The following is a 14,431-nucleotide window of genomic DNA, read 5'->3' on the forward strand; positions in this document are numbered from 1 at the left end:
TGACACGTTGTTGATCCAGTAGTACAGACCGCTGTCAAGGACTGTAATGACGAAGGAGGATCAAGAAAGAGAAAGGAAAAGAGGTTCAAATCATAGACTGTATATATAAATGGACGTAGTGCCCGTGACGTCACCCATAGGATTCTGCAGAGTTGCCGAGAAGCCCTTAGTAGGCGGAGTCGGCCACTAACGGCTCGACAGCGACGTCAGAGTCGAATCCCGCCTGCTCCAAATAAGGGCAAAGAGGCGGAGCCGAGGCGGGACCTGCTGCCTCCGAACTGGAAGTAAACAGAGCTAGCTCAGGCTAAGAAGCTAAGCTAACATGAAATCCATGCATACCAAGTTACTGCTAACAGTGTAGTTCCCCTATATAAACGTCATAATCAAATGAGACAATCTGCAAGAGAATTAGCTATATTTTGTTATTCTTAATGCTTGTCATTCACACATTAAGAAAAGAAGTACCGATACATAGCAGAACAATTGTGGCGATGTTCAGCTTAATAAGCCCTGTTCAACATAATTTATTTAGCTAATACTACAGCAGGCGAACCAAGTCTGCGTTTCGCAGTTGGGTCCCCTATTAACATTTGCTCCCGTTTACCATTATGGGTGTCATACCATAGACTATAAAAGTCTTACCCAAGGCTGAATCATAAACTAAAATGTATATGTATGCATAAAGGGTTACGTCCTTAGCTGGCTAATAAGTAGCAAGCTAAGCTACCAAGCACACAAACACCTGCGAACGGGGTTAACATGTATAATATTATCATGTTAGACTTCTTGGAAGTTCTGTTAGTACATTCAAGCGCACAGCACGACATTTTAATTGTCTGGTATTTGTAACCATATTCCCTAAAAGGCACAATCACCACGAACACGGCTAAAGCTAAAGGGTCAAGTACAGTACTATGACTAACTAACGTTGTAGCCTCTATGGTTGTAGCCTAGCAGAGTGGACAAGTTGCTGTTAGCTGACAGTGAGGCATGTACGTGTCCATCAACGTGACCACGCCCTAATGTATGCAAAAACTTTAAGACCTAATAAACACACACACACACACACACACACACACACACACACACACACACACACACACACACACACACCACACCCACACCCTGCAGGCAGCTGGATATACATGTGTTGCGTACAGCCATGGACGAGGTGCTGTGTCAGAGCAGGTTGTTAGGAGGGCGACGCTCAGTTCACAGAGCGGTGATGTAAACTCTGCCTCCTTGCTGCGCTGCCTCACTCACTAACCCTAACCCAGGGGTCTGCAACCTTTTTGACCAAAAGAGCCATTTCTCCCCCTTTTCCAACCATTTCTTTTGTCTGGAGTCGCAAAACGTATTTTTGCCGACCCCTGCTCTAACCCAAAGTAAGCTTTTGGTTGCGTGAATCAGAACTTCACTGGATTAAATGTGTTATTTGATATTTTCTGTCATACTCACAAACAAATTAATTTTTATTAGGAAACTGGTACCGATTACATTTGTGCCTGTTTTGTTGAGAAATACACGGTGAAATCACATGTTTAGTCCCTCGCTGCTATACATGTTAGGATATCTTTGTATTTAAACAGTTTGTCTTGGAACATAAGGATTCCCTTTCCCTCAGCACACCTGTCAGGAGTGAGGAATATTAGACTAAGTTCAGTTCAAGTAATAACGATAATATGTTTATCATATTCAGGGCTTCACAGGGTATTCACTTAGTGTTGTTGGTAAGTGCTAACTTAATGTAGACTGTTGGCTATGACCTGTGGTAGTTACTACGAGACGCTTCTGCCACTTCATCACAGAACATCTTCAAATTGAACCTGAATCTCAGTGATATCAGTCCCCGCTGCTACATCTGAAACACATCTATCAGGATGGGAAGTGTGGGAGGCAGCGTGTTTCTGTTCTCTATGCTGAGATCCTGAGTTAGTATTACTGAATAGGTGGACCATATGGCCCAAACCTTTATCTAATCCTTCTTTATATCAGATCCAGTAAGTATACTGTTAATTATACTTTTAAATTAAGCACTGTGTACTGCATAATACACCAACGCTTTAGTAGTTTTTTCCAGTTGTGCATCATTTTGTTGTTAATCAATGTTTGTATTATCAGTGACCTGACGGTGCAACCAAACACCTTGCACATGATCCGTAGTAACCTCACTAACACGGGAGTATTTCCCCCAACAAGGCTGTGAGTCGTGCAGACTGGGACCAGAAGAACAACTGCCAAGCACGGACACTTGTGGCAAAGCATTCTGGTCCGCAGGACAGCACCCCACCCAAGCATGTGTTATTAGTGTTATTAAAAACACACATACTGTTCATAGTAGTCACGTAATAATAAAAAAATATATATACACTATACATACATGCATACATACATGCATACATACATACATACATGCATACATACATACATACATACATGCATACATACATGCATGCATGCATGTATGTATGCATACATACATACATACATACATGCATACATACATGCATGCATGCATGTATGTATGCATGCATACATGCATACATGCATACATACATACATACATGCATGCATACATACATGCATACATACATACATACATGCATACATACATGTATACATGCATGCAATACATACATACATATGTAACTGTGGGTCTGTCGTAGCTATAACATCCTTACAGAGGAGGGAAGGCGTCTCCTCTCCTCTGCTGCAGGCCTTCCGCCCTGTGTAGCGGGTGTCATTCAATGATCTTTGGAGGCCATTGTGTATATTTGTGACTCTGTTATACTGCTGCTCCTCCGGTTAACTTCCAGACACTACGATCGCTCAACTTCTCTCCCGCTCGCTCAACACATGCACCCGCCACACAATATATATATTTCTCCATTGCTCCTCTGCTCCTATGAAAGTAATGAAATCTTTCGAAAGTTGTGTTGACTACAATGCAAGTGTAACATGTCTCCTTCAGGTATACGAGTGTTGGTGGACGCTCGACAGAAGCTACGCATCCCATGGGGCAACCCGTCTAACCAGCGGCACGGCGACACCATGATGGCGTTTGACACCCGGTCGCTGATGGCCCACGGTCACGGCATGGTTGAGCCCAAAGTCTTCCTGCACTACTTGCCATCTATCCGGGCCCTGTGGGCTGACCAGGGCATCCAGAACGCATACGACCGCCGCCGGGAGTTCCAGCTGGTGAGTCACAGTGTCAGTCAGCGGCCAGGTCTACCCGTCACCACAGGGAGGGTTCTGAGCCGGGGCTGCGTACTTTGAACACACATGTTTTTGTGTTTCCACCGCACCAGCAACCTGCAACAAACCAACAATATTAATGTTGCGGAAAAATAAATGCCAGCTATCACTTCAGCAGTCAGCAAATGGAGCTGAATCGTAGTAGCATACTATAAGCCACGTCAGTCTGGTGGAGAGTATGACGTTGGAGGGGTCTTGCCTGCAATTCAATCTCGCTACTGAATTGTATAGCAACATGAGCACAGCTCCACTGTTTCCGCCAACGATGTTACTGTGACGCTTGTTGACTCTGACGTTGCAGAAATGTAAACTGACATCATGAAGTGGCTACTACTGGGCTCTGGTCAGTGGAAAAGCACATTTGGACCTTGCCCCAAAGTAGCTCCAGGACGGAATTAGAATGGAGCTGATTTCAGTGGAGAAATTGATAGTTGCGGGCATGTATCAGTCCGGACCAAATGTACTTATTGCACATCTGGGCCAGAGTCTTGATTCCATATACATGTTCAAATGTTTGAGGGCAGAGGTAGGTCACAGAATTTGGTTCTAGCGGTGTGTATTCATTTAAATCTGGACTAGGGCTGCACGATATATCGTGTTGTGGCGATAATCGCGATATTCACATCGCAGGACGTGCGATTAAAAAAATAAATATAAATTAACTCAAACACGTCATGTTACAATTATTTTGCTGCTTGCTACAAAAGGAAAACGTGCGCGGCTCTCATGTCAGGGGGACCTGAGTGAGTGACAGGCTCTGCATGCACAGCAAACCACAATCACATCTCCAAAGCACACGACCCGGTGATTAAAGGTAGAAACACTGAATAAAGTGGTTTCATGTGTTTCTCCAGGCAGGCAGTTCGGCGCTGCTAACCGAGCTAGCTCAGCTTGTTGCTCTGATAACTTAACATCCAGACGTCCGTGACGAAAATTCTTCATCCGGTTAAATATAGTTCAAAAAATACCAATTGTATATCATTAAAGTTCAAGAAAGGATGGTTTGCGGGGAACAAAACTGTCTTTTCTTCAATTCCTGTATGTTTTCATATCGCAATATATATCGCAGGGGGGGGGGGGGGGAAATCGCAATGTCAGTTTTTTCCAATATCGTGCAGCCCTAATCTGGACCATGTATTACTGTGGAGTTTGGCCTGTGTCGCATAGTGTGACATCTGTAATGCTATCCTCTCTCTCGCTCTGTATGTCCAGTGATTACTGCTGTTAGCATGGCTCAGGGTCTACAGACGAGCATTGATAGCAGCAGATAAAGCTTGTTCTCACAGCTGATGGAGCAGCGCTGCAGCTGCTGAGACACACACACACACACACACACACACACACACACACACACACACACACACACACACACACACACACACACACACACACACACACACACACACACACACACACACACACACACACACACACACACCACCAACACGTTCTCACTCCCATCCCGTCACATATTGACGGACGGTCAGGGCCCCTCCCCGTCGCTATATTACGTACAGGGACCCCTTTCCCGTCATTTTCTACGGGCAGGGCGTCCCATAGACCTTCATTGCGGACACAGCGGACCCCTTGCCCGTCAGGCTTCTACGGGCAGGGCGTCCCATGGACCTTCATAATGCCTATTTTAAGGTTCATTTGGCCATTAAAATGCGTTTTGATCTCATTTTATGCGAGTAATGAGTTTTTATTTCTGATTATTTGTGCAGTACATGTACATGATGTTTAGTTTGCTAGTTATGACGAAGATTACTTCATGAATGTGTACACATTCATGGTTGCTAAGGTGGTTGCTATGGACGCTGCAACAGCTCTCAGACCACGTGATCAACAACAATGGCTGTCCTTCGTGTTATTCTCGGTGGAAAAATGCCTATTTTATGGTTCATTTGGCCGTTAAAATGCGTTTTGATGTCATTGTATGCGAGTAATGAGTTTTTATTTCTGATTAGTTGTGCAGTACATGTACATGATGTTTAGTTTGCTAGTTATGACGAAGATTACCTTACGTCTGTGAGGAAAATGCGGGTCAGAGCCTCGTATTTTTAAAATCTTTTTTTCCTTCTAATTTGTTATTCTTTTCAAAATAACACACTGTTATTTACTCACCAATAACACACAATTATCCTTGCTTTTATTTATTGGTTTAATTCCATAATCTCGGTCTTTTTTGGCGTTCGTCAGGAACTGAATTTAAAAATAAAAATAACCGGAAACAGACGTGGGCATTTCGAGCGATTACCCAAGATTGTCAGCTACGCTGATTGGATGTTTTAGCCGCAATGCATGCTGGGATTTGGTGTTTATATTATATGAAATCCGGAAAACATTTGAAAAGACTAAAATAATACTTAATTCCGAGTGCTCTTGCTTTTCTCTTTGAAAGTCATCACATAACGGCATTGTAATACACGGTTCGGCTGCATTACATATTACAGATCTGCCGTAGTTCTTTATTTAGAGAGCCCTGATGAGAAGACCTTTGGAAAAACTGAAGAAATGCCGCCGAAACTGAATACTTGACGTGGATCATAAATATATCAACAATTAAAAAACTTCTCAATTTCTCTTCACACAATACGTCTCCTTGCAGTATCAACACTAATTCGGCTGACTTTTACATTTGATCTAATTCATAGATAGGTTATATTTACACTATAACGGTGCACAGCTGATAGAAAAGGACTGTAGTTTTTAAAGATATTACTGATTTGAATTGGATTGCATTTTGAATGTAAGAATGTAAATACTGATTCTGAAATAGTATAGCAATATGCTGTAAAATTATGTGAAAGCATGAATAAAACTACACATCTTCAGATGTTGTACATAAGTGTCTGTGTGTACCTTGTGTGCACCGCCTAGTGGTTAAAGCACGTTATTGAATTATTGTTTTTATGTGTTATATTTGATTAAAAAAATATTAAGAGTACATATACTTTCATAGGGGGAAAGTATAAGGTCTGTGATAGAAATATAGAATATAAAAAATCAAGAAGATACTATAAGTGATCTCTTCAATAAAACAGTTTAGTGCAGGATGTACAAAGATATTAATAGGAGGAGGTGCAAAACAGAAAAACAAATTAACCTTTATTTAAACATTAAATAACAGATTACGGTCTTCTTTTAAATAAGAAAAAACGTTGGGGGTATCTATCTACAGATAAATACAAAGTACTTAACGTCTAATATATTGCTTTCCTGCAATGTTAACTATGTTGAAGCACTTATTTTAACTGATATTATACATATGGATTATACTCTTATGTATGTAGATAGAATAAGAAATGTGCAGAATATGACAGTTTAATGGTGGAGGTACACACACATATTGATAGATGTCTTGTAATGCACTGTTGAGGAACCTGTGACCCAAGTTTTTCATTCATTGCATAACTACACCGTAAGTTGTGTATGATATGTCAATACACCTTTAAAATCTTGAAAGGGATGTGCAAAATAGCCATAATATATAGTCTTTAATTAACTATTAGTAGAGAATAACGAGTAATTAATATACTTTATTACTCGTTTCCATTAATGTCAATTGCAGATACATGTTTAGTCTTCTCAAGCACAAGTATCAAATCTCTCTCCTGATTGTTGGCACTTGACAATCACCTTATCTGAATTTTACTCAGGTGTAACTAAAGTCTGATTTAAGGGTTGTTTATATTTCACATCATTAATCAGAATCTGCAAAGTATATTAAAAGTATATTAAAAGTATATTAATGCTATATATTGATGCTGCGCATTATGGACAGCGATTTTTATCCATTTATTAATTATATGTTTTACATTTGATAACACCAATGTGTTTAATACTGGCAACTTCTAATTGTGGGAAAACGAAAAAGTTCAGTAGAGACGTCCCATAGAACATTTTGCGAAACACAATAGTGTAGTGTGTAGTTCTGGGGGGGCGTTCGATTCCAGTTTTGGATAGTCTGGCGTGGTTTCGTTCCATTTCACACAGCTGTTTGACGCTGTAACCTTGGCGCACTGCCACTCCAACATCCAATCCCAGACCTAGAAGAGTAATCACGGGCACTGTAGTCCTCAACGATAGCTGGGGATTCTGGGTAGTGTAGTGTCTTCGCCATCCTAAACTCAAACATTTTGACAATCGCAATGATGCTCGAACTGTCCCTTATAGGCCTACGTCTGTTTCCGGTTATTTTTATTTTTAAATTCAGTTCCTGACGAACACCAAAAAAGACCGAGATTATGGAATTAAACCAATAAATAAAAGCAAGGATAATTGTATGTTATTGGTGAGTAAATAACTGTGTTATTTTGAAAAGAATAACAAATTAGAAGGAAAAAAAGATTTTAAAAATACGAGGCTCTGAGCCGCATGTATTTTCCTCACAGACGTAAGGTAATCTTCGTCATAACTAGCAAACTAAACATCATGTACATGTACTGCACAACTAATCAGAAATAAAAACTCATTACTCGCATACAATGACATCAAAACGCATTTTAATGGCCAAATTAACCTTAAAATAGGCATTTTTCCACCGAGAATAACACGAAGGACAGCCATTGTTGTTGATCACGTGGTCTGGGAGCTGTTGCAGCGTCCATAGCAACCACCTTAGCAACCATGAATGTGTACACATTCATGAAGTAATCTTCGTCATAACTAGCAAACTAAACATCATGTACATGTACTGCACAAATAATCCGAAATAAAAACTCATTACTCGCATAAAATGAGATCAAAACGCATTTTAATGGCCAAATGAACCTTAAAATAGGCATTATGAAGGTCCATGGGACGCCCTGCCCGTAGAAGCCTGACGGGCAAGGGGTCCGCTGTGTCCGCAATGAAGGTCTATGGGACGCCCTGCCCGTAGAAAATGACGGGAAAGGGGTCCCTGTACGTAATATAGCGACGGGGAGGGGCCCTGACCGTCCGTCAATATGTGACGGGATGAGAGTGAGAACGTGTTGCGCACACACACACACACACACACACACACACACACACACACACACACACACACACACACACACACACACACACACACACACACACACACACACACACACCCACACACACACACACACACACACACACACATACATACACACACACATACATACACACACACACACACACACACACACACACACACACACACACACACACACACACTAATGCAGGGCTGCTTCTCTCTCTGCTCTCTACCCCCACGCCTTTCCTTCCTCCATCCTTCCCTCTCTGCTCTCCACAAGTGTAGATTGTGGTCTGATAGTGTCTTGCTCTCAGGATAATGACATTTAAAGACCCGACCTGACTGTTTCAGTTTGCAGCAGCTGAGATGCAAAGAGTCTATTGTTACTCTGCTAATACAGCTGATGCATCATCATCTTGTCGTGCCTCTACATGCCACTTCTACCCCTGATTTCCAGTTCCCTACAACAACTTTTGCTTTGATTAAACTAGTCTGTAGGAAAATGTGCATTTCCTGACACCAAAGTGAATATGCTTTGTTCCCAGACAAACAAAATGGTCAGCCTCTGCCAGCAGGCGTGTACTTTTTGTCGATTTTCCAATATCAGTTAGTTTAAGTAGGAAAATACATACTTTTATATTAATCCCCAATGGGGAAATGAATTGTTCCACTCCGTCATGTTTACACATGTTACACACTGACACAGACTGAGCAACCAAACATATTATTATTATTATAATTATATATTAATATGGCATTTTTATGTGAATGACTCGTATCTGGACATTACTGATACTGCTGTGTATGTATAGGGTGGCTCTGTACTGCAAACGGCTGAAAAAAAAGCAATATTGCCATCTTCTTATGCATCAATAGCTTTCACATATGAGCATGACTGAAGTGCATCATAATGTTAAAATTAAGAAAAATGCATGACGATGTTAAAACCATAGACTGTATATATAAATGGACATAGTGTCCGTGACGTCACCCATAGGATTCTGGAGAGTTGCCGAGAAGCCCTTAGTAGGCGGAGTCAGCCACTAACGGCTTGACAGCAACGTCAGAGTCTAATCCCGCCTGCCTCCGAACTAGAAGTAAACAGAGCTAGCTCAGGCTAAGAAGTAGGAATGGGAATTTGAAAGCAAATGTATATTCGAATATTCGACCCCCCAAAAAACGGTTAACCGGTTAACCGAAATGTACATATCCTATATAAAAAAAATTGGGTAAAAAAAAATGTTTACAGATTTTTTCTGATTTTTTTGTTTTTGCCCAATTTTATCTCAATATTTTTGGAAAATAAATACATACATGTTCAAATAAGTGTAGAAACCAAGTCGAATTTGTCAAATGTATTGAACTGGTGATCACAGTTTGACAGCTATAGGCCTACAGCTTTCATGTGCAGAGGCGATTCACAATCAGCCCAGCTGTAGAGAAGACCCTCTCAGCTGGAACGGAGGTTGCGGGTATAGCAAGGTATAGCATGTTTAAATAAGTTTAATTTGGCATAGTTTGACCTCTACACCGCACTCACTAACATGGTCGAAATATTTCCACACATTACTCCTTTTTGACGCCATGTCTGTGTAGGACTCTTCTTAGAGTGTAAATAATTAATGGACTATGACTGGTAAAATATGTTGAATACCGGCAAAACTAAATCTCTCCAGTCAAAATGTCTATGCACTTTGCCGCCACACACGGTTGCCAAGCAGCGCTTATTGTTGTTTAGGCTGGCCATGTGTCGCGAGCGTTGACAGGGGGCGGGGGAGCACGCTCATGAACTGTAAGCGCCGGAACCTCGCAACGGCTAAGGAGCGCAATTGCGCCACATTTGGGCCTAATATGAGTTTTGAGTCTGCGTGATCTGCGTGTAGGGAGGGGCAGCAGCCATATCGTTAGCTAGATCTGATGGATTTGGACATAAACACGAGTCATCATCTCCTTTCAACAACTGTAAAGTTAAATACATTTCTTGCCAAAAACTACATTTAACAAGACTACATTTGAACCCATCATGGTGACGTGATGTTTTCAGAACTTTGCATTGACTTGGTACTGAAGCATAGGTTCTTCTTGCGGAATCACTTTTCCCAGTCTTATTTGTTCTTAATGCGAACTCGGGTATCTCATAACCATTTCAAGTAAAGTAGAATAAAACGGTTGCTTTATACTAATTTTTCATAATGTGCAAGTTAACGAAGCATAATGTCCATTTCCATTGTTTAATTTGAGCGATTCAACAATTTAATCCTGCTTTTTACTGTTTGGCAAACGATTAAATGATTACTATAAGAAATAATTTCATAGATTATTTTCAAAAGAAAATCAGAAGTAGTGATTGTGGGGGAAACTTCTGAAGCAATTGGAGTCAGGACTCAGAGAGACACAAGGAGAGCTGGAGCTTTGATGGCAAACACTGACGGTTTATTTGGAGCTTCGGCCGGAGAATTCACAAGACATATCACGGGTCACAGTTTGACCACGCGCAGTGATGTACCTGAACGCGTTCAATGAACGATCGTTCATGAACGCGTTTCATATTTTGGGCGAACGTGAACTGAACGTACTGTATTTCCGCTAGATGAACGTAATTGAGAACGCGTTCATTCTCAGGGCTGTATAACGGCGTTCAAACGTGCGTTCATTCTCAGCACTGTATTATAACGGCGTTCAAAAGTGTGCCAGATTTCATATGCCTTTCAGCCGAAAACCCAGTTAAAACACACCGTAAACAGGCTTCAAAATAATGCGGAAAACCACCCAATCTGGCAACAGCAAGCTGCCTGTGACGCGTACGCGCCAGGGTTTCCGTTAGCCGGTAATTACCGTTTTTTAGCTGGTAAAATTTATAAAAAAACGGTAAATTCAAAACCTGACGGTCAAAATGTCTGGTAATAATTAGGGAGGCTCCGATCGATCGGCCGCCGGTCATTATCGGCCGATATTCACTCTTAATAGTTTGATCCGTGCTCTCTATAAAGGCCGATCAGGAGAGCTGGATCTGATCCATATGGACATAAACGCGAGTGAAGTGTAACCGGAGCGAGAGAGAGATCAGATCAGCTGCTGAGTCTGACCGAGACACGCAGCTCTGCAGGATCACCTGAAGCCCCGCCCTCTGTTTAGCGAGCTGCAGGAGCTGCATGAGAAACTGACGGGCTGTCAGGAGAGAGAGAGGGGAACAGAGAGGATCCGTTTCTCCCGTGTTATTATTCAAAGTTGATGTAAACTTCTGAATAATGTACGTTATCTACTACAAGTAGTTTGTTTGAATGTAATAATTATGTTGTTTGTTGTTTGTGGAATGATTTATTGAAAAATGAATCTGAATTTTTCGATCTGTTACGATTATAAACTGAAGCAATATAAAAATGAGCCCGTGAACTGAGTTTTAAACTGAAGCATATCTGCTCATAGTCCGGTAATTACCTGCTAACGGAAACTCTGCTACACAACTATTATTATTATTATTGAAATATGACCGGTAAGTTTCAAATTAGTCCGGTAAAATAAATTATGCCCGGACATTTGACCGGCGAGAAAAAATCCTAGGGGAAACCCTGGTACGCGCCTGTCACCCCTGGCTGTCGCACAAAAATATAAATATACTAAATATATCAGACTCCTCACAACAAACAATGTGGAACCGCGGAACCGGCGAGCATTGAATGAATAATGCATTAGTATGGACGAAGCCGAGAGCAGCTGGAGCAGCACTCGCTCAGAGTGAGACTCTACGGCAGGGGTGGGGAACCTCCGGCCTCCGGGCCGTATACGGCCCGCGAGACAATTTGGTACGGCCCTCGAGGTAATTTATAAACACACGCAAAAAATAAAAAAATGAAAGAAATCTCAGTGTGCGAAAAAGTACACGTCCCACCGTCCGGGACGTGTTATTTACAATATCGGACAAGTAGATCTTTCAATTGACTTGTCCGGTGGACAAGTGACGTTTTTCGCCCCGATTTATTGACAAATTATTGATAAATTCAGTTTACAAAAGGCAGAACTCATTCGCAAATTGTCCGTATCCGCCATTGTTCGTTTAGAAATGTTAGTTTCGGTTCTGCTTGTAGATTAATAACGAAATGCATCTCGCCGTTTTCTGTACAGTTAGACGGGGGCGGGATGGGAAGTGTAGCACGGTGGCGGGGTTGGGAAGCAAAACTCGGTTCCGAGTAGGAACAAATAACAATTGTCCGGTCCCGGGATTAATAAGAGTTGTGAGGACAGGAGGCGGAGCCCCGCGGACCGCAGCTCTCTCTCTCTCTCTCTCTCTCTCTCTCTCTCTCTCTCTCTCTCTCTCTCTCTCTCTCTCTCTCTCTCTCTCTCTCTCTTTCTACACACAGCGGATCCGCTGCCCGTTTAACAGCCTCATCGTTGTCAAACTTTCTTATGTTCTTTCTCTAACACGTAATGAAGGTTATTAAGCGTTTTAGCTCCTGTGTCGTTAATATTGACCGCCATTTCCTTTATGAAGTGAAGCAGCCTCCCTGTCTGTGTCCTCGCGCTGTCCTCACATCCCCGGACCCCCAGACTCGGAGGAGCACAGGGATGTCATGTTAGTATTGTTTATGAAGCAGGGTATAGAAAGTACATTATTGAAATGAAAATACTATTTATTTACTTTTACAAACAGTGAGTAGCTGGGCAGCTGCAGCATGTGTATTGCAGGACATGTGTAAGCGCTTTGAGTTGTAGAAAAGCGCTAGGCCTATAGGCTATAAATATAATAATAATAATAACTTTATTTGTATAGCACCTTTCATGCAGGGGATTGCAGTTCAAAGTGCTTTACATCAGTAAAAAACAAGACATCAAATCAGTGTAAAACAAGCAGCAAGAGCAAAAAGTGGGATAAAATAATTAAAAATAAAAACATGGGGAATAAAACATAGAGAAATAGTGCAATGTCAATCACAGGGAATAGTGCAGTATAATAGTGTAAAAATGCTTTGGTAAAGAGATAAGCTGCCTTTTAAAAATGCCTAATGTATTGGCTTCCCTAATATTGTTGGGTAACGTGGTTTACAAAGGCTGCATCACCGATCTTCTTATGACTCTTTCTGGTGACCTCTAATAGACCTGCATCTGATGATCGCAGTGTTCTGGCGGGTGTGTAGTTTATTAGAGAGTCAGCAATGTAGCTGGGTCCTTGTCCATTTAGAGCTTTGTATGTAAGGAGAAGCACCTTCAAATCAATTCTAAAAGTTACAGGTAGCTAAGACAGGACTAACGTGTTCCCTCCTTTTGGTATTCGTCAGTAGTCTAGCTGCAGAGTTTTGAATGAGCTGGAGTCTAGCTTTCTTGGGGAGACCAGTGAATAGTGCATTGCAGTCGGCTAGATATAAAAGCATGAATTAGCTTCTCTGCATCATTGTGATTTATGAATGGTCTTAACTTCGCTATGTTTCTGAGATGAAAGAAAGCTATTTTGGTCACTTTGTTTAAATGGGCGTTGAAGTTCAAATCTGAGTCCAGGATGACACCGAGACTTGTCACCTCCGGTTTAATCCAAGTGGTTAAACTTCCTAGATTATTTGTTAGCATCTCTCTTTTTGAGATAATAATAATTATTATTATTATTATTATTATTATTATTAGGCCTATGTGTTGGAGATGTGTGGTTGGACTCTGTCTCACAGGCAGGTTGCAGTGTAACATCAGAGGAGACTGGGCCAATTGTACATTCTTAAACTGCACCACTTAGAACTAACTAAATAATGCAGAGATTATTTTTATATAATTGTATTCAATAACCGTAAGAAATTCAACAGTATGAAGTGATTTGTAAATAGGAATACAGATTTGACTTAATGTTTTCATAAATATATTTTTCTCCCAGTTTGTCATGGGACTTATTTACCCTCTCAAAGAACCGGAATCGAGAACCGAAAATAACCGGAATCGAAAAGCAGAACCGGAATCGTTAAAATCCAAACGATACCCATCCCTATGTGTGATGCAGTAACATCTTACCGCTCACTTACGTTAGCGGTGTTGTAAAAACCGTGGGAAAGTGTAAAATACGATGACGAAGAAGAAGATTCCAGTGGCCCCAATTTTTGTCCATTCTGGACAAGTGAAGAATGTATTCGGACAAGTAAATTGCCAAACTCACTTGTCCATGGACAAGTATTCTCTAAAAACTTTTTCTCACACTGAATCTAGACCCCAAAA

At 41.3% G+C, this 14,431-nt stretch overlaps 1 protein-coding gene across 1 annotated transcript in view; it reads left to right on the forward strand.

Moving 5' to 3' along the window:
- Positions 1 to 2,958: 2,958 nt before the first annotated feature.
- The window catches only part of gna13b (guanine nucleotide binding protein (G protein), alpha 13b), a 44,805-nt gene continuing 33,332 nt past the window's right edge, over positions 2,959 to 14,431 (forward strand). Inside the window, exon 1 of the mRNA XM_034089118.2 lies at positions 2,959 to 3,201. Coding sequence (XP_033945009.2) covers positions 2,959 to 3,201 — 243 coding nt within the window. The remainder of the gene's footprint in view (positions 3,202 to 14,431) is intronic.

Source organism: Pseudochaenichthys georgianus, chromosome 8 (assembly GCF_902827115.2).
Source record: "Pseudochaenichthys georgianus chromosome 8, fPseGeo1.2, whole genome shotgun sequence".
Taxonomy (NCBI): Eukaryota; Metazoa; Chordata; class Actinopteri; order Perciformes; family Channichthyidae; genus Pseudochaenichthys; species Pseudochaenichthys georgianus.